The sequence below is a fragment of the Corvus cornix genome, chromosome 3 (genome assembly GCF_000738735.6).
Source record: "Corvus cornix cornix isolate S_Up_H32 chromosome 3, ASM73873v5, whole genome shotgun sequence".
Taxonomy (NCBI): domain Eukaryota; kingdom Metazoa; phylum Chordata; class Aves; order Passeriformes; family Corvidae; genus Corvus; species Corvus cornix.
In genome coordinates, this window is record NC_047056.1 from 112,077,080 (window position 1) to 112,096,426 (window position 19,347).

Below are 19,347 nucleotides of genomic sequence, written 5' to 3' on the forward strand. Positions count from 1 at the left end.
GTGGGTGTCTGGTGTGGAAGCCAGGTGAGACCCTTGTGTCTTCAGAGAGTGGTTTGGGTTGGAAGGGACCTTAAAGCTCATCCAGTTCCACCCTCTGCCATGGACAGGGACACCTCCCACTATCCCAGGTTGCTCCAAGCCCCGTCCAACCTGGCCTTGGACACTTCCAGGGATCCAGGGGCAGCCACAGCTTCTTTGGGCACCCTGTGCCAGGGCCTCCGCACCCTCACAGCCAGAAATTCCTTCCCCATATCCCATCCATGCCTTGTCCCAAGTCCCTCTCCAGCTCTCCTGGAGCCCCTTTAGGCATTGGAAGGGGCTCTGAGGTCTCCTTGGATCCTTCTCCAGATGAACACCCCCAGCTCTCCCAGCCCGGCTCCAGAGCAGAGGGGCTCCAGCCCTTGGAGCATCTCCGGGGCCTCCTCTGGATTTGCTCCAGCAGCTCCACGTCCTTCTGTTGTTGCCCCAGGGCTGGAGGCAGCTCTGCCGGTGGAGTCTCACCTGAGAGGGGCAGAATCCCTTCCCTTGTGCAGGTGTCAGTGCCAGCCCTGTCCTGTGGCCCTGCTGGTGACAGCCACCCCTTGGTGTGTGTGCTGGTGGGGGGGAAGGTGCTTCCACCCAGATCAGAGAACACGCAGGACTTCCAGCAGCCCTGAGGATGCACCAGGGCTCTGGAGCACAAGCCTGCAGCCCAGCGCTGTGCCACCACTCCTTTCAAGCTAAATTTATGGACCCTCAGCTGTCCCCCTGGTTAAAATTCTTCCTCCAGGTCTGGCACACGGGGCTGTACTTTGATACCCAGAGCTGGCACCAAGGGAGCACTGGAATTTCATGAGCTGAGGGCTTGTAACTTGTGGGGGAATCACTGGTATAAAAGAAATGACAGCTGAAAAAAAAAACCAAAAAAAGATGATCCAACACTTTTTTTTTCTTTTCCCAAAGAAAATTTTTAATTTCAACAAGACGGGAAGCTGCACAAAGAGAGCTACTGCGAGTTTCTGTAGAACAACAGCTTAAAACTATCTACACCAGGAACTGTGGAGTAGGGGTTCTCCTTCTGAGGAACAGCCTGGCCACAGGGGCTTGGCCTCACAAAGGCCACCACCCTGCCCCTGGTAGCTCTGTCCTGGACCAGGCCATGGGCTCTCACTCCCTTCACGCAGCATTTGAGGGGGGTGGGTAGGGACCTTGAAAACAACAATCCACCCCAGGAGAACAGGACTTGCCTTCAGAATGCTGTTTCCTCTTCTAAGTCCAGCCTGGTGTGTTTGAAGACAGCACTGGGAGCCTCTCCCAGCTCACATGTCAGTCTGACCCAACACCAGAGCCAAGTGGGCCAGGGAAACCCGCCCTGGTCACTCCCTTGGTGGCTCCAGCCTTCCCAGTTCAGGGCAGGGATCACTCCTGCCCCCCCAAAAAAGCATCCCATAAGGGACAAGCAAGGTGCAAACTCTCACTCCCCTGCCTTGCTCTGCCACAACCACGCATCCCCTGGGGCTGAGTTCGTGCAGAGCCCAGCACCTACAGTGGAGTCAGGCCTGGGGTTACGAGCTCAGGGCTGTGCTGGCAGCTCCCTTCTCATCTTAACCACCTCCCCACTGCCAAAACCAGAGCTGTGTCACTGCAGGGGCCATCTGTCCCAGGGCAGGGAGCTGCACAGCTGCCTTGCAGCTGGGGCCACATTCAGGTGGACAGAGCACCTCACCTCCCATATATTTAACATTAAAAGGGCTCATTTCAGCATCCTTCAGCACAACAGAAATGTGACTACGGCCTCTGCTTGTTTCCAGGCTGCAGGATGTCAGTCACCGAGGGCCAGAAGGCAGCCAGAGGTTTCTCCATGGATGAGGAAGCACGTTCCTCTCCCGGCTGAAGCAGCGTCCTTCCAGCACAGAGCAGGCACCAGAGGTGAGGGAGAAGAGGCTGCCTAAGAAAGGCAGGCACAACCCTCAGGGTTTTGCTCAGCTCTGAGCTGGAAAGATGCCTCAAATCTCATGGAAGAAAAGAAACAACTGGAGTTTCGATTTCAAACCATCCTAATGGGAAAAAAAAAAAAAACAACAAACCCAAACCAAAAATATTCAGGTGAACAGGAAAAAAAGGGGAAAAAGAAATACTCAACCCCAAACACTGAGACTCCAATCAGCATTTGCAGCCATCCAAGCAGTCAAGCAAGGGCGGTGAGGATGGAGTCCAGCAGTGCCACACTGTCACCCCGGGGCTGCAGCTCCCCAGTGTCCCATCCTTGTCACCATCCCAGTGCCAGGTGCTGGGCCACCCCCACAGCAGGGGACGAGGAGCCTCCTGCCCCCGCTGCCCATCTGCCACCACTTGTGCCCCCACCTGGCTGCTGCCCTTCAGTTGTCCCCTGCCTGCACGTACTCCTCAGCGGCCTTGGAGAGGGTGCTGAGGTACTGCCAGCTCAGGGCCGCCAGGAGCATGGCACAGGACAGGTAGATGGGGGAGTAGTGGTGGCGGGAGGCCACGGGGCTGCCGGGCAGGCTCGCGGCGCGGATGGAGGCGATGACCTGCTGCGTCTTGTTGGACGAGGGGTCCGTGCTCGGGATCTTCTGGTAGATCTAGGGGAGAAGGGAAGAGGAGTTATGGCTCCCATAGGGAGTTTAGGAGGCAAATGGGACCAGGCTGAAGTTTTACGGGCTGCTTGTCACCCTCAACAGTGACCTCGGTGGTGGAATGCCATGAAGTAAGGGACACCTGGATGGGTCCAGGCCCATCTCCCTTGGGAAGTGCACTAAGCCAAGCTGCCTCTTGAGGGCACCCCGTGATGGGACACGGACCACCACATGGGCCTGGACACGATCTCCCAACCCCTGGTGGCGTTACTGGGACCAGTGGTTGTCACCCTGCAACTCTCACTCACTGTATAGCCCACCTCAAACCAGTGGGGACATTCCTGCCTGGAAACAGCCACATCATCACCTAATTCTGTGCTATTTGGGGTTTTCTTCTCATGGCCTTTGAGATACTCGTCTGCAGGAGTCTGAGCATGGTGGGCACAAGCAAAGACCCTCTCCTGGGCTAAAGCCCTGCAGTGTCACTGTCCCTTGCCATGGGATCGGCCAGTTCACAAGGGCAGCTCTAATAACCCATGGTTTGGGGTTTCCCTGCCGCAGAAGCAAAGTCTTTTTATTTAACAGCCCTCAATGGAGTTGGGGAGTTTGGGGAGTGGGGTGGTTTTTTCCCATTAAATCACCCCCTGGTTGGTTCTCCACGTGCACTTTTAACCTCCACAGGACTTTGAAGTCAGGAATCATAAGGTCCCCCCTGAGCCTCCTTTTCTCCAGGCTGAGCCCCTTTCCCAGCTCCCTCAGCCTCTTCTGCTGCTCCAGCCCTTTCCCCAGCTCTGTTCCCTTCTCTGGACATGCTCCAGCCCCTCAATGTCTTTCTTTTTGTGAGTGGCCCAGAACTGACCACAGGGTTGGGTCAGGGGGACAGGCACTGCCCTGGGCCTGCTGGACACACTGCTGGTCCAGGCACAGACCAAGGGTACGTTCAAGGGAACACATCAAGCACAGTCTGGTCCAGGCCAAAACTACATCAGGGTCACCACTCCCCACCACCACTGAGCCAAGGAAGAAATGAACAGATTCCCATGTATTCCCAATTCCACCCCAAGAACGGGGACAGGAACAGCCAGAAATGACTCAAAGCCAACTGCTGAGCCTACCTCTTCCACGTACTGGTACATGATGGCTTTGACAGCTTTTATGTTGGTGGCATCCATCATGAGGGTGACAGCCTGTCCCTTGCGGATCTTCACCACCCCCCTGAACACCTGCTGGTTGTTGTAGCAGGCAGCCAGCGTGGCAATGGCCATCACCTGAGGAGAGACAGGAAGAGCCTTTACTGCACTGCAAGGAACTTGCCGAGGGGTCACCTTGTCCATAGTGACATCCATGGACTGGAGCCACAATCTCAACAACAGCAGAAATGACAGGAACCAAGAAATAAAAAAAACCAACAATACAGAACCTCCTCCAACTCCAACTCCTCACCAGCTGGGCTGCAGAGGGTGAGGGACCACTTGGAAGCTCAACTCACCTGGGGGATAGCGCAGAAGTTGAAGACACTTTGGTTTCTGAGGCGGGACAGATAGGTGAGGACGTCGGGGACGTGGTGGAGGGCGTTGGTGATGAGTTCATTGAGGCACTGCACGGCCACGTCGATGTTCTCTGGCTTGGCAAGGTCCGAGAGCTTCTTGGCATATCTGCTCCAAACCTGAACACCAAGATAAGGGCTCAGGAGTTGGAGGGTGCATCAATGTCATCAGAGAGACACCACGTCTGGGAGAACAACAAGAAGCACCAAAAACCCCCACACAACAGCCTTGGAGCATCACTGGGATAAGGAAAAGCAGGAAGGGCAGGCTGTGGAGATGTGACAGTGGCCTTGGTGTACACAAAGAGCTTGTAAAGGAGGAGGGTGCAACTCATCTCCACATCTTTCCTAGGTAGGGCAAGAAAAAGGTGAGTCACACATCAAGAAATGCCCTGAGAGGCAGCTGAGCCACATGGAAAAGGGGGAGAAAAAATCTTGGACATCATGTCAGGCACAGGCAGAGCTGATCCTGCTTTTGGGAGCAGAACAAGTACCCTCCTGGGATCTCAGCCAGTCTTATCCTCCCTCATTCCTAGAGAAAACCTAGCAGAGAGGAGAAAAAGCTGCCTAAGTAGTTCTTGGCAGTATGGGGTGACATCACCTTGTCCCCACATCTGTACCCAGAGAGCTGTAGACAGATGTCAGCCATCTGTCATCAGAAGAACCAAGATACACAGCCAAAAGTAGAGATTTGATGAGGTTTTCCCTCACCTCTCTGGGCCAGAACTCCCTTCCCTCCATCTGGTCCTCCAGATAGTCACGGATGATGTTGGTTTTCTGTAGGAAGAGGCCCATGGAGTTTGCCAGATGCGTGTCCTGCCCCACGATGGAATCTTCCAGCTCTGACGCAGAGAAGAGACGGGAAAGGCCAATCCCCACCAGCCCAGCAACGTAGTGACAATACTGCCAAGGAGGTGCCAAGTTGGGAAAGGGTGGGGAAAAAACAAGGTAAGAGGAGCAGTTACAAAGAGCTGCCTGTTTGCCACAGGGAGTTTTACAAAAAGCAACTGACAGTTCATCTTATGCAGGTTCTCATGGCCCTCCGATGTCTCAGCCTTCCCATGAAAACAAACAGCTTTTCCCAACAGGGATGCTCTGTCTCCTCCTTCCATAGTGACAAGGTGGACCCTACCTGGAAGTGTTCAAAAAACTTGTGGATGTGGCACCTGGGGACATGGTTCTGTGGTGGCCTTGGCAGTGCTGGGGGAATGGCTGGACTGGATGATCTCAGAGGGCTTTTCCAACCTTAACTCCATGATCCTACTCATGCTCAGTCCATTCCTCTGTCTGGGCTGACTCACCTTATCCCACTCATGCTGAGAATCCACCTTCTTCTCCAAGAACTCTGCCATCCCAACGCCCATCTTGTGGCAAATATCCGAAATCACATCCTGGTAGACCTTGGACAGGTTCCTGAACTCCATGGAGATCTGGAGCATGGTAAAAACAGAAAGAGAATGTTCAGGAAAAAAAAAAAACAACAGAGCTCAACATTTATCAAGAAATCAGAGAAATACTATTTACCAGGCTCTAATATTGCCCTGGCTGGAGATCTGGGACAACTCCCCCAACCTGAGCTGTTCCAAGGTCCTTGGAGCTCAGGCTCAGCCCATTCCCAGTCTAAACGGGACGGTCTCTGGCAGGAGATCAGAGACAGCAAAGTCTTTGGGAAGGCTCTGTGGCCTTGGACTGGTGTCATCTGGGAGCTGCAGGACAAAACTGACTGCACTTGGTACACAGAGTTGTTTTCCTCTGTAACTTGAGAGCATTCCATCGCACCAGCCAAGGGAAAAGACCCATGGGAGGTTTCTGGTGTTCTGTTCTCCGGAGCCCTCTCCAGCTCTGGCTTCACAGGGCACATTTTGCACAACTGGCAAGGCACCAAGCAGTGAGGGAAGTGTAAAATCCTTCTACTGCATGTCCAGTAACGTGATCATGGAATCACAGAATGGGCTGGGTTGGAAGGGACCTTGAAGAACTTCTAATTTCAACCTCCCCACCATGGGGCAGGGACACCTGCAGTGTCTCCATCGCTCTCACACTAAAAAAAAAAATATTAAAAATGCATCCTCACTTTCCCAAACCTGTGGAGCATCACGTTTTATTGTGCTAAGCTGTTTCCTCCATCAGTGGGTGACTGCAGCCAGCCCAGGGTTTGTGTGCAATAAGGGTTTGTCAGTAAAATGAAAGTATCCACTCTGCTTCTGTCTCTGTGGCTTCAGTCCCCGGCAGAGAGAAGCACAGCCTGCAAATGCACCTCTAGCAAATATTATTAGAAGGTTTTCAATCTGAGCAGGGTGAGGCACTGGCACAGGATGCCAAGAGAAGTTGTGAATGCCCCCCAAAAATCTCAAGGCCAGGTTGGACACAGCTTAGAGCAACCTGGTCTAGTGCAAGGTGTCCCTGCCCCTAGCAGGGGATGGAACTGGATGAGCTTTAAGGTCCCTTCCAACCCAACTATTCCATGGTTCTACAATTCTGTGATAATTAAAATCACACCTGAGCACGGATTGCCTCAAATAAGTAACATATACACCAAGAGAGAACAGCAAAATGCCACAAATACCTTCTCAAAAGCTCCTCTAAAGCCAAGCCACTGACATCGCTACTGTATCCCTACACATCCAGAATCCCAACACAGACATCCCCTATAACACTCCACCCTCCAGACAGGACACAGCCATGATCATCCCAGGGCTGAGCAACAAAACTCACAACACACCTCAGTTCTCCAAACAATTACCCCATTCCCACTGCTAGGGAAAGCCTGAATAGGGTAAATTAAAAATGGTAAAAACTTGAACAAAGCTTCCTCAGAAAATGAGATGCTCCTCACTAGAACTATTATATTTTTTCTTAAACAGAACAAAGAAAAAAACCCTGAAGAATCAACTCAATAATAAAAAAATCAATGCAATATTGTTACCAATAACAGTGAGGGTGCTTTTTGTCTTATACCATGGAATTATCAAATGGTTTGGGTGGGAAGGGACCTTAAAGCTCATCTCATTCCACCCACTGCCGTGGGCAGGGACACCTCCCACTAGGGACACAGGCAATGCACAGTGTTGGGCAACAACCCCAAATCTCTCTCCACAAGACAATGGTCATCCACTCTTCCAGCAGAGGAGGCAAAAAGCTGGATCAGAGCTGGCACTTTTCCACAGCCAAATCCCCTCTGGCTCACAGAGCTGCAGAGTGTTTGGGCTTCTCACCCCAGCTCGGCACCCAGCCCCACAGGGAGGTGATGGAGCCCTTGGGAAGAGCTGTGGGACTGAACAAGCTCTGCAGGCACCACATGGAAACAACCAGGCACCCAAAGGTGCCACGAGGAGCAAGGAGGAGGCTGCCTTACCGTTGGGAAGTCTTCCAGCACCTGCCGGTCCTTCTCCTTGCTCTCCATGTACTTCCAGTCTGGCTGGTAGAGATAGGAGTGGAACTCGTGCAGCATCGGGACCTTGACATCCAAGGGGATGCTCATGTCATCCTCTACAGTGTCCAGGGCACGGAGAACCAGGTAGAATATACAGACTGCATGTCTGGGAGGAGAGAAAAAACAGTAATCCTTACTTGGGAGTGCCTGTGAGGGAGGACAAACAGCTGGGATTAACCAGAGAACCTTTAATAGAGACACTTGGAGCTCAACATGACACACACCGGCACTGCCAGCTCCTTGGTGCCTTTGGAAGATACCAGCCAGGTGAGGAAATGCAGGATTTTCCTTCATGAGGAGAATTATAGCATGACTTTGGGCTTTCTAAGATGTGTATCAGGGAAAGGTCTAGGCCTGTGACCAACCTGAGCAGGGAAGACCTAACCCTGCAAGCAAGGCCAGCGCTCAGCTGGACCCAGAGGACAGAGCCTGAGGTCGGCTTATTGGAAAAGCAAATATAAGGTAGGGAAGAGGGACAAAACCAGGTGTGGTTTTCCCATCACTTCCCCCTCTCTGCACACCTTTTATCCTGTTGGGGGGGAACAAAGGGGTCACACTGTGCAACAGGAATATTAGGACTGGCAGGAAGAGCCAAAACCACCCTGTATTTTCTATCTCCATGAGCAGGACACTGGAGGCAGCCCATGGGTCCCAGAACCCTGGCAGGAAGCTGCTGCAGAGCCACCTCCCCTCCTGCTCCCACCACCCCCGCCTTCCCTATCCCTGCTTCCTTCCCCATTCCCTGCCTTCCCCATCTCTGCTTTGACATTTCTGCAGCTGAAGCAAAAAAAAAAACCCAAAACCAAAACCAAAACAAACAAATCCAGATGGCAAGAAATGCTGTTTGCAACTCCAGGATTTATATAAAATAATCCCCAGACCTCCATAAGCACAGGGATATACATCAAGGAGACAAGGCATTTATTAATTGTTTAACAAATGGAAAGTAGTCTGCTAAATGCTAATTACCAGGTGACAGTGCTGTCCTCCTGGAATGAACACGTGCAAGCAGTGATTAAGCATCCAGGGAAAACTGACTTGCTCTCAGAGCCAATACTGTTAAATTTGGCTCTTTTTCCTCGATTAAAAGGGTATTTAACACCTCTGTCAAACCACATGAGCAGGCAGCTCTCTCATGCTCCTGTTCCTTTGCATGACTGAGTTTTTCCATTTTTCCATTCCAGCTGGGCTACAAACGTTCATCCAACAGGATGCGAGTGCCCAAGGCTCCAACCCGCTTCCAGGAGCCACCAAGAAAGGCAGGGCAGAACCTGAAATGCCATCCCAGAGGCACCTCTCACAGGGGCACCATGCCCAGGGAAGAGGCAGCAGTAATTCCAGAGCCCAACACAGTTAAAGCACTTATTTAACCCCAATTCTGCATCCAGACCTCACCTGCCTCCCTAACTTCCATCACATACTGAATTTAGATCCGTGGCAATTTTGGCAAATTAAATGAAGGAATTCTTTGCTGTGAGGGTGGGGAGGCACTGGCACAGATTGTCCAGAGAGGTGGTAGATGTCCCATCCCTGGAAACACTCAAGGTCAGGCTGCACAGGGCACAAATGCAAGCACCCACTTCCCAAGAACAAGTGTGGATCTTCCACAGCTCAAACTCCTGCCCCATCCTGCCCAGGTAAGGAGGTCTCCTTTCTTCTTGTGAGCACCTGCAGCCTCTGTTGAACCTTCAGGAGTGGATCCTGAAGGGTCCCAAGGACAGGCAGAACCATGGAACTGGCAGCAGAGAAAGGCAGGAGCATCCCTCTTCTCCTCTCCATCACCAGGAGAGGAGCTATGAGCTTAGATCATAACTTTTTTTCACCAGCAGCAGTTATGATGCTGTTGGCTGAGCCATGGATGAAACTGCAGTTTTGAGCCTCCCACCTGCCAAGAAAACACCCTTATCATGGAGCAATGAGCTGGATAGGGCTCTGGCCAGCAAAACAGGTGGTCTAAGGGGCCAAAAAAAGCAAGAAAGGAGGAACCAGACATTTCATCTCAACTACCAGCACCCCGTCTGGCCAGGGAAGCACTGCTCCAAGCACTCCTCCAGAAGTTCCCCATTTTCCAGCAGCCCTTCTGGGATGCCTGTCTGTAACCACAGGGGCTCAGCTGAACTCCATGATGGGGTCAACATCAATGCAAGCACTGTTCTGATCCACCAAAATTAATTCCTTCCATAAGGCTGCTGCTCCACCTATTGCTATATCCTTTCTGTTTTGTACTTCCTTTTTTTGTCCCTAAATTCTCCAGCAGAGCTTTGAAAATGAGTCTCTCCCTATCCACTACTGAGCCAGCTGTAATCCAACCACCATCCCTGCCCAACCGTGGGTTGCAAAGATCCGACAAGAGCATTTTTAGGATGCCAGGCAGAAGTTTCTGTGCCCTGAAGGGTGATGCTGATCCCCTGCGGGCTGCACAGCAAGGATTAAAGGACAAAAAAAGACAGACAGAGAAAACTGCAGGAAGCTTGAGGCAAGCACAGGGCAGGCATATTGCTACCAGGTTTCACAGTGTTTTCTTAATTTTTTTTTCTTAATTCCTGCACAGAAAAAGCATGGAAAATTAAAAGCTTAATTCTTGGCCCCAGTTGTACTTTTCCACGCAATTCCAGCCAAACCGCTGAATTTCTCTGCCTTTCCTGTCAACCAGGCTGCAAACAGCGTTTCATAAACACAGGACACAGCTATGGGGCACCATCCAAAATGCCAAACCAGGGCTCAGAAACCCCACCAATCACCCAGTATTTTTGGGGTGGTGCCTGCAACTGCGTCCGGAACAACTTCCAGAACCACTAAATTTGATCATCAACCCATCTTGGGATTCACTGGAGATTTACAAACTGAAATCAGCAATTACCAAACGAATATAAGGAATTACATGGAGAGTAGTCACATGGCACGAGGCCCACGGGCCAGCTGAGCTTTACTTCTTCTGTTACTATTCCCACCTGAAGCTTTCCTGCATGGGGCAGCAAAATTTGCACAGCAAAAAATGAGTGTGCAACAAACTCCCGGCGACAACTGTGCAGGTTTTGAGGCAGCTGCTTCCAAAAGAACCTCCCAGGCAAGGCCCAGACCCTCAGTCAGCCCCAGGTTTTTCCTCACCTCCTCCCTCCAGCCTTTTGTCCAGCTCCAGCCTTGGCACTGCCAGGACACATTCCCAGGGTGTCACACAGGGCACAGAGCCAGGCACTGTGTTTAACAGTCTGCTGGCCAGGAGGCTCAGCCCAGACACCCAGTTTAGAGGGGGGGATGTGGTGCAGAGAGGGGATGTGGTACAGCCAGCTGGGACGTGAAAAATCCCACGTCCTGCTGCATAGGGTGGGGCTGAGCTGAGTGAGCCCAGCCAGCTCCTGATAGGAGAGGGTGCATGTCCCAGCAGCTCCCCTAGAGAAAAATGGTGTTTGGGGGCACTGCATGGGCCACCTCCTGCCAGCTCTGCTATTGGGGGCATCACACCCACCAACTCCTAGGGAGACCTGATACTGGGGGGCCACTGCACCCATTGCTCCCCAGTGCTGGACTGGCATTATACCCACCAACTCCCAGGGAGGAGAATTACCACCACCACCTCCGGGGGATTCCCGGTGTCAGGGGGGAAGTTGCACCCACGCCCTCCCGAGGACCCCCAGTGTTGGCGTGGCGTCCCATCTGCCACCTCCCAGGGACACCCAGTTCCAGAGGGTCCCCCCGCTCACCGCAGCTCTCCGTCCAGAGCCTGGATGACAGCGGCGAAGCTGCGGCTGGTCTGGTTGAGGTACCGGTAGCAGGTTCGGAGGCCGCATCCCAGCGAGTCCTGCGGGCAGAGCGGGGCGCAGGGCGCGGGTTGGAGGCGGGGGGCGGCGGGCGGCGGGGCCGGGGGCGCCGCGGGGGCTCCGCAATGCTGCTGCTGCTGCTGCTGCTGCTGTCCCCGCCGCCGGCCCGCTGCCCGCGGGGGGTTCCGCGGCGGGGACAGGGTCAGTGTCCGCCGCAGCACGGACACGGCCCGGGAGCCGGCCGCCATGGGGGCGCGGCGGCGGCGGGGGGCTGCGGCTACCCCGCCCCCAGCCCGAAACCCGCCCCTTAGCCCGCCCCTTAACCCGCCCCGTCTCGGCTCCGCGGCCGCGCCGTGGCCGGAGACGGGGCCGTGTAGGGACAGCGCCGGGGCCGTGCGATGTGCGGAGCCCCGGGGGATGCGCGCAGGGTACCGGCACCGAGAAGTGCAAGGGATGCTCGGAGCCGGCGACATGCTCGCAGGGTACCAGCACCGAGCACGGGGCACCTAAAGCCCGTGGGATGCAGCGATGCACAGGACGCGCAGAGCCGGTGAGATGCACGCAGGCTACGAGCAATGCAAGAGGATGCCCGGAGCCGGTAAAACGCCGGGAAGCACCGAGGCCACGCACAAGGGGCACAAAGCCGGGCTGGTCCTATACACGCTGGACATGGGACGGTCACCCATGGCAACGCCGTATCCACACCCGGACATGACAGTCTCCCCACCGGCGGCACCTCGCACGGGTGACAGCGAAGCGCATCCCGCCGCCCGCGCATCCCTCGCCGCTCACCGTGTCCATCCGCGGCATGACGGCGCGGTAGCCGCCCATCTTGAAGCGCAGCAGGTTGTAGATGTCCTCGGGGTGGCCCAGCCATTTCCGCAGCAGCTCCATGGGTGCCGCCGCGCGCTCCCGCCGCCCCCAACCCGGCCGCCGCTTAACCAGAAAGGGCGGGGCCGAGCCAGCCCCGCCCCGCAGCCAATCACAGCGCCGGGTGCATCGTTCGGTGGGGCGGGCGCGGCGCCGATTGGCGGAGGCGCGCTCGCACCAGGGGCAGCGCCAGCCAATAGGAAGGCGGCGGGGCTGGTGTGACGGCCGGCCGCGGGCGCTGATTGGCGGAGGCGCGCGTTAGCACGGGCGGAACGGGAAGGAGCCGGCAGCCCGGACCCCCGCGGGTGAGCGTGAGGGGAGGCGGCACCGCCATGGGGCGAGGGGAGGGCCCGGGACGGAAGGGAGCTTGAAGACTTTCCAGTTCCAAGCCCCTGCCACGGGCAGGGACACCTCCTATTAGAGCAGGGGCCTCCCAGCCCCTCACCACCCTCTCAGAGAACAATTCCTTCCCACTATCCCATCTGTCCCACTCCCCCCTTGCCCAAAGTCCCTTTCCAGCTCTCCTGGAGCCCCTTAAGGTACTGGAAGAGACTCTAAGGTCTTCCTGGCTCCTTCTCTTCTCCAAGGTGGACACTCAGCTCGGAGCCTGACTCCAGAGCAGAGGTCCTCGAGCTCTTAGAGCATCTCCGTGGCCGCCTCTGGACTTGCTTCAACAGTTCACATCCTTCCTGTGCCGAGAACCCAACACCTACCCAGCTCCATCCTCATCTTTCGAAGTGCAAGATTTGGCTTTTGGGTTTTTGTTTTTTTTTTTTGTTTGTTTGGTTTTTTTTTTGTGGGTGGTTTTCTTCCAGAAGTTGGACTTTGATCATCATTGTGGGTTCCTTCCAACTCAGGATATTCTACAATTCTTTTGTTTTGGAAGGACATTGAAAGGGTACTTTGCTGACACTCTGCAGAAGGGACATTAACCACCTTCTTTGGCCCCATAACCCCATTAATTGGTTTATTCATCAATCCCATAACCTGCAACCACTCTAGGGTGTTGCAGTTCACAGCGGAGAGGCTGTGCAAGTCTTGCCTGGGAAGCAGCTGCCTACAATGGAGGTGTTTACCTCCGGCATTCGCAGCTGATTTGCAATCCATCTTTAAATGCGATTCCCATTAATGAGAACCTTTACACCACTGAGGAAAGCTGCTGGTACCATCCTCTACAGGCAGCACCACAGAGGTAGCTGTTAACCAACTCCATGCAGCTGGAATTTCCCTGTACACCTCAGCTTTTAACCAAGAAACTGCCAGAAAGGACACACTTGCAATGAACAGCACCAGTTCTAATTCCAGCTTTTATTTTTTTGCTCAACAGGTTATTATTAAAATAAACTCAAATCCAGGGGGAGAGGACAGCAGCAGTTCCTGCCTAGTGTTTAGAGACACAGGTCTATTTCCAAACCTTTCTGCTTTCAGGTTTCCTTGGAGATCCTGAGTTTTATGCAATCCCCATCACACAGTGTATTTCTAATTTTTTTTAATTACTTCTACAGCGAGATCTGGAATTGGCAGCTTGCCACAAAGCTGAAACCTATTGGTGGCAGAGATGAGTTCCACCAAGCACTGCTGATGTATATTTTGTGTACATTGATGTGGAAGGAGGGAGCTGTTCCTGTCAGATCTTGACACAGGGAACAGCCCCTCATGTTTAACCACACCCATCCCACAGGTATCCAGCTCCAGACAGAGGCAGGATTATTTAATTCCCAATTAATCAAGCTGTTGAGGCAGAGGGGTATCCTCTGTTTTGCTGAGTCCTCCAGGGTCAAGGGACAGGGTCACTTCAGACCACAGCAGTGCCCTGCTCAACCCTTTATACTTCCCATCCACTGCCACCTGAACAGGGCAACCAAAACACCTCAGAACTGGTCAAACTCTTTACACTGTTCTGCCACTGTGACAAAAAAAAAAAAAAAAAAAAAAACACAACATGGACAGCCACTTTTTCCTTTCTACAGCCACTCAGGGGACCTGGGACCCCCACTGAGCACTTAACTCTGCAGGTCCCTAAGGACCAAACTCAACAGCCTCAAAAAAACCACTGAGACCTTTTAGGACAATGAAGAGCATGGCTGAAATACCACCTAGCACCCTCCAGGACAGGTCACTCAGTGACTGGGGAAGGGTCCCCATCCCCTGGCAGCACTGCAGGCTGGCACTGAGGGCACCACCATGTAAGTCTCTTGAAGCCACCCAAGGGTCCAAAAGTCCCCTTCATCAAGGGATGCCCCAGGGGACACTGCTCCTTCTGGTACACCCTGGGGTGCAGCCCCTGGCCACGCAGTTTGTTGTGCAGCCACTCAGAGCTGAACTGAACGGCGCAGTCCAGCAGATGCTCCAGATCTGAGGGAGCCAAGAGGGAGCCTGGTGTTAATGGGTGGATCCTGGCCAGGTACAAGATCTCGTTCTTAATGATGTTCCCTGGAAAGGGTCAGAAATATAGAGACAATAAGGATATTTCTAATAAAGGTAACACAGGCTGCTGGCTCCAACCTGTGATTTCTGCCTCAAGGATTGCAGCCAGCAATGCCATTCCCTGTATCAGAGGTGGCATCCAAAGAGTAGACTTAGAGCTGGGATTGGGCTGGAAGAGGTTTCTTCCCTCTACCCTTGTTACAGACCTTGAAGATGACCACATGCCCTCAGCTGGTCCAACCAGAAGCTGTTAGACTAAAGAAAAAAACTGCCCAGACATGCACTTCTGCATCTGTAGACATCCCACCCATGCTCCTCCATTTCTCCTTCTGCCACTATTCCCTGGAACTCACCCAGCCCTGAAAAATATCTTTGGTCTAGGAGGGTGTAGCAGATGGGATCAGGTGCACAGAGGGCACAGAGCGCCCGGCCACGGTGGAATTCCACAGACAGGATGTCAGAAGCAGGATCAGCCCTCGGAGAGGAGCACCAGAGCATCCGGCAGTTGTAGAAAACAAGGAAGCCTCCACTCTCAAAGTGCAGAACCAGCCTGGGAGAAGCCAGGAAGTTGGGAGTCTCTCGTCAGAAACATCTCTTGACCTACTTGCTGTACTCTGCAGCTGGCCATGGTCTCAAGGCAAGGTGGCCTCTTTCATGATTTCAGACATGAAACGTGGTGGTGAACACACACAACTCTTGGAGAGTTGCTCCTTCTGCTGCCCTGTGCTCCCTGGATGACCAGGGCTCCAGCAGGAGGGTTGACAGATCAGGGAAATGGATGTTAAAAGTAGCACACAAAACTGTGTCTAAAAATACTTGTATAGAAATCAAATCATCCTTCAAAAAATCATAGAATCATAGACTGGTTTGGGTTGGAAGAGAACCCAAAAATCATCTTGGGCCACCCCTCTGCCTTAGGCAGGGATCCCTCCCCTACCCCAGGTTGCTCCAAGCCCTGTCCAACATGGCCTTGGAAACTTCCAGGGATGGGGCAGCCACAGCTTCTCTGGGGAGCTGTTCCCCCTTGCTCTGTACAATTCCAGTGGGATACAGGACACAAACCATAACCATGTTTTCAATTCACTGCTACCTTCAACAGCATCACTCCAGCCTGTGATTCCAGCTGAGATGTTTGCTATTTATCCAGGGCTTTTTAAAAAACACATAACTGGGAGAAACTGACACTTTTAGGGCATGATGCAGACTGGCATCCTAAAACTTCACTCTTTAAGATAAAATCTTAGCAGAACTGGTACTGTGATCCCCAGGCCAGCAGGCAACACATCCTACAATTGATTTCACTGGGGATTCTCTGGTTGAACACACCCCACATCCACTCATGCCATCTCTTGTGCTTTAGCATATATCCGAGAAAATCAAGGCTAAGAGCATCCCCACACAAATTTAGTTTGGGAGAAAAGAGAAAAGGCAGGGAGAGAAAAGATTCCATGAAATACCTGGGCACAGGGTCCTTCCAGTCCCCCCTTTTATTGGCTCTGTTTGCCCTTGAGAACTCATTTGCCCGGACGCTGCCGAACATGCCAAAGTGGATGCGCAGCCAATTGCCAGGACCCTCTGCTCCATCTGGGGCTTCAGATCTTGAGTGCTGGGGGTCCTGCAGCTCCTCATCCTGGGAATGGGCATGTGGAGCACCAATCTGTCCTTGGCCTCCCTGGGCAGGACAGTGTGCCCCACAAGCAGCCTCTCTTTGCAGCACCGTCTCCTCTGCGGTTGGTCGGAAGGGACCTTCAGCTGCCACAAATGCCAGGTACAAGTTCTTCCCATGAACCTGAGAAAAAGAGCTGGGATGTACTGATGATCCATAAAGGATCATAGAATTCTAGAAAGGCTTGGATTGGCTCTTAAGGATGATGTCATTCCACTCCCCTGCCATGGACAGGGATACCTTCCACTAGACCAGGTTGCTCAGTCCTCATCCAACCCGACTTTGAACACATCCAGGGATAAAACCTCTGGCTGTTTCCATACAAGTCACTATTTTCTACAGCATCTATTAGAGGACACATCACCCCACCCTGAACACAGGATTAGTCAGCATCCAAGCCATTCCCATCAGAGCTGGGGTCATCCTTGCAGATTCCTTTCTTTGCCTGCCTGAAGCATAAGGTGTTCAGATGCCACTCAGTTCTGAATCCCTCTCAGGGGCTCCTATCAGGCCCACCAGGACAGACACTCAGTGGTTTGAAGTTTGTTATCACTGCTTCTGATTCACCTTCGAACTTTGTGCTGGGTGCATTTTGTGCTTTTCATTTTGCTCCCCACCTTTAATTGGAGGTGAGGCTGCACCAGGGTTTGGCCACTCAGGTCCAAATCATCATCTGGGGTGTGTCAGGCCAGTGAAGTCCCATCAGGACCAACCCAGTGTGAATTCTGATAAGTGCCTGTGATTCCTTTTCCTGGTCTTAAAAATCAAGAGTCAAACACGGTTAGAAGGGAAAAAGGGATTTTACCTTGGTACTTATTTTAAGGATCCTTAGGTGCACTACACCCAGGTTGAATGCACCTTAATGCACACCACAATGCCCACCCCCAAAAGATCTGGTATAATCTTATAGGCCTTACTAATTAGCATATCTATCAGAAATTCCCCAGTGAGAGGCCCAAATGAGCCCCCATCCCCAAGGAGCCTTCCCCTGGATGGTTCTATCTCAGTTTACAGAATGTGTTCTGGAGAGGACCTTGGGGTCTGGGCACACTGATCCCTAACTACGAAGCCTCTAAGATGTTGAGTGTCCTAGCTTGACAAACAAGTCCAAGAATGTAGGCAAAAAGCACTAAGAGTACAGAAGTCGTAAAAAGGTATAAAAGGGGTGTAAAAGAAAAGGCAAAAAATTATCATGGCATCACCTACAGCACAGATGCCTTAACTCAGCCAGGTGAAACCCTCAGGGAAACATTCACAGGTTCTGCACCTTCTGTCACCCAGGTGCAGGGCAATGGTGGCCTCCCCCAGACTTGTCATGGATCTGTAAATTAAACTTTAGCACAGCTCACCTGGGAGTCCTGCAGCCTCAGGGCATTCAGGTCATTCACATTGAGCTTCCGGCTGCTTCCTCCCACCTTGGCCACCACTTGCCCCACAAAAGGGGAGGTCAGCAGCTGGAACTTCCTCACTGACGGGCCTTCTGGCATCTCCAGCAGCTGCTGAGGGATTAGCAGGTCCTTGGCACACTCTGCCCTAGACTTGAAGGGAAGTTGCAACTCAGAAATACACAAAACATTCTCCTAATTTTCCTTCTTATGTCCCTGTGGCAAAGTCCATGAAGATGAATAGGTTTCTTTCAGGACCAGGGAGGTAGGGGAGCTTCCATCCTAGTGGATATATATAATTTATCCAAGCAGAGCCCTGAACAACCTGCTCTCATGGCAGCTTTCACCCCACAAGCAGGAATTTGGCCTGGGAATCTCCCAAAGTCCTTTTTCCTGAAGTAGTGGAAGGTTTCCCTGCCCACATCAGGGGGGGTAGAAGTAGATGGTCTTTAAGGTCCCTTCAACCCATTCCATTCTGTGATTTTATGATTAATGACCCATAACCAGCACAGGCCGGTGACCCATCTTTTCCCTGATACACCGTGGGAAGTGCTGCTCCCATGGAAAGATCAGCCCTGGAATTAGAACATCTCCACCCCTTGCTTTACCCACTGCTTGCCCCACTGACTGCAATGGCACGGAACCAGTTGGGGAGCATTCCTACACTCTGCCAGCAGCATCTGGGAGCAGAAGGCTCCAGATGAGGATGAGATGAAGCAGCACCATCCTGCAGCTCCCTCCAGGAACTCACACCAATACATAAGGAGTTATTTCAGGCATGAAGCCTCCATCACTTGCAGCTCTTCTGAGACTTCTGCTGGCTGTGGGTGTACAAGGAAAGCTCAGTTTGGCTTTCATCCCACAGTGCCAGTTCTCCCTGCAAACTAATCCCAGAGACCAGCACTGACCAGAGGCTCAGCATCAAGCTCCACAGCACTCAGTACAGGGCTCTGAGGCACCTGGCACAGCTGTGAGACAGCTTGATGAAAAAAATCAACAGCAATCCTGGGGTCCCCCACCAGAAGAGCCATTCCCACCTCATGCCAGCATCTTGGCTTCTCCACTGCCTGGGCTGGCTCAGAGTGACTAAAACCAAAGCCTCCAATGCCACACGCTCCTTCCACAGCAAGGGGACATCCTAGGCATGGCTGTGAGGAGGAGCAGCAGGCATGACAGGATGGCTGTAAAGGCCTTCCTGTGCTGCAGCACAAACCAAATCCCTTTTGGAAGGGCTCAGGAGGAAAACATGTTAGGGAACATTAATTTAATGTCTTATATCAAGGTACAGATGTTAAGTGGTCATCAAAACTAGATTTACCAAGGGTAAAGGACTGAGCTTTAGTCCTCTGCCTTCAAGGGCATGTGATAATTACTCACAGGCCTGCTCCATTTGCACCCGAAAACTTGCATATTATGTTGATAAAGACACAGCTAAAGAGACACTCGTGCCGCCAAAGGCACCAGCAGCAGCTTGGATCCCTGGATGCAGCTGGCCACAGGTCATCCAAGGGGTCTGCCTCAAATTTCCAGGCACTGGCTTCATGTCAGGCAGCACAGACAGAGCTCACATCCCAGGGAAGTTCACCACCTGCAGAGCTCTGACTGCTGCTCCATCGGTTCTCCACAGGCTCACTGTGAGAGACTGGAAGCATTGGGAGCTTCCAGCGCTGGGAGGTGTTAATGCTCACA

The 19,347-nt window shown here is 52.8% G+C and overlaps 2 protein-coding genes across 2 annotated transcripts; both read right to left on the reverse strand.

The window, feature by feature from the left end:
* Positions 1 to 921: 921 nt before the first annotated feature.
* FDFT1 (farnesyl-diphosphate farnesyltransferase 1) lies at positions 922 to 12,204 on the reverse strand. The gene is made up of 8 exons (XM_039569439.1): positions 12,103 to 12,204; positions 11,254 to 11,351; positions 7,475 to 7,658; positions 5,421 to 5,549; positions 4,831 to 5,022; positions 4,063 to 4,239; positions 3,689 to 3,841; positions 922 to 2,579 (listed from the first exon to the last, which is right to left on the reverse strand). The coding sequence occupies exons 1-8, from the start codon at positions 12,202 to 12,204 to the stop codon at positions 2,358 to 2,360; spliced, it is 1,257 nt and encodes a 418-aa protein (XP_039425373.1). The 3' UTR covers positions 922 to 2,357.
* A 1,336-nt stretch (positions 12,205 to 13,540) lies between these two features.
* Positions 13,541 to 17,811, reverse strand: NEIL2 (nei like DNA glycosylase 2). Its single transcript, XM_010411406.4, has 4 exons — positions 17,623 to 17,811; positions 16,065 to 16,396; positions 14,961 to 15,157; positions 13,541 to 14,613 (listed from the first exon to the last, which is right to left on the reverse strand). Exons 1-4 carry the CDS (start codon positions 17,758 to 17,760, stop codon positions 14,297 to 14,299), a joined length of 984 nt encoding a protein of 327 aa, XP_010409708.3. The 5' UTR covers positions 17,761 to 17,811; the 3' UTR covers positions 13,541 to 14,296.
* Positions 17,812 to 19,347: the final 1,536 nt, after the last annotated feature.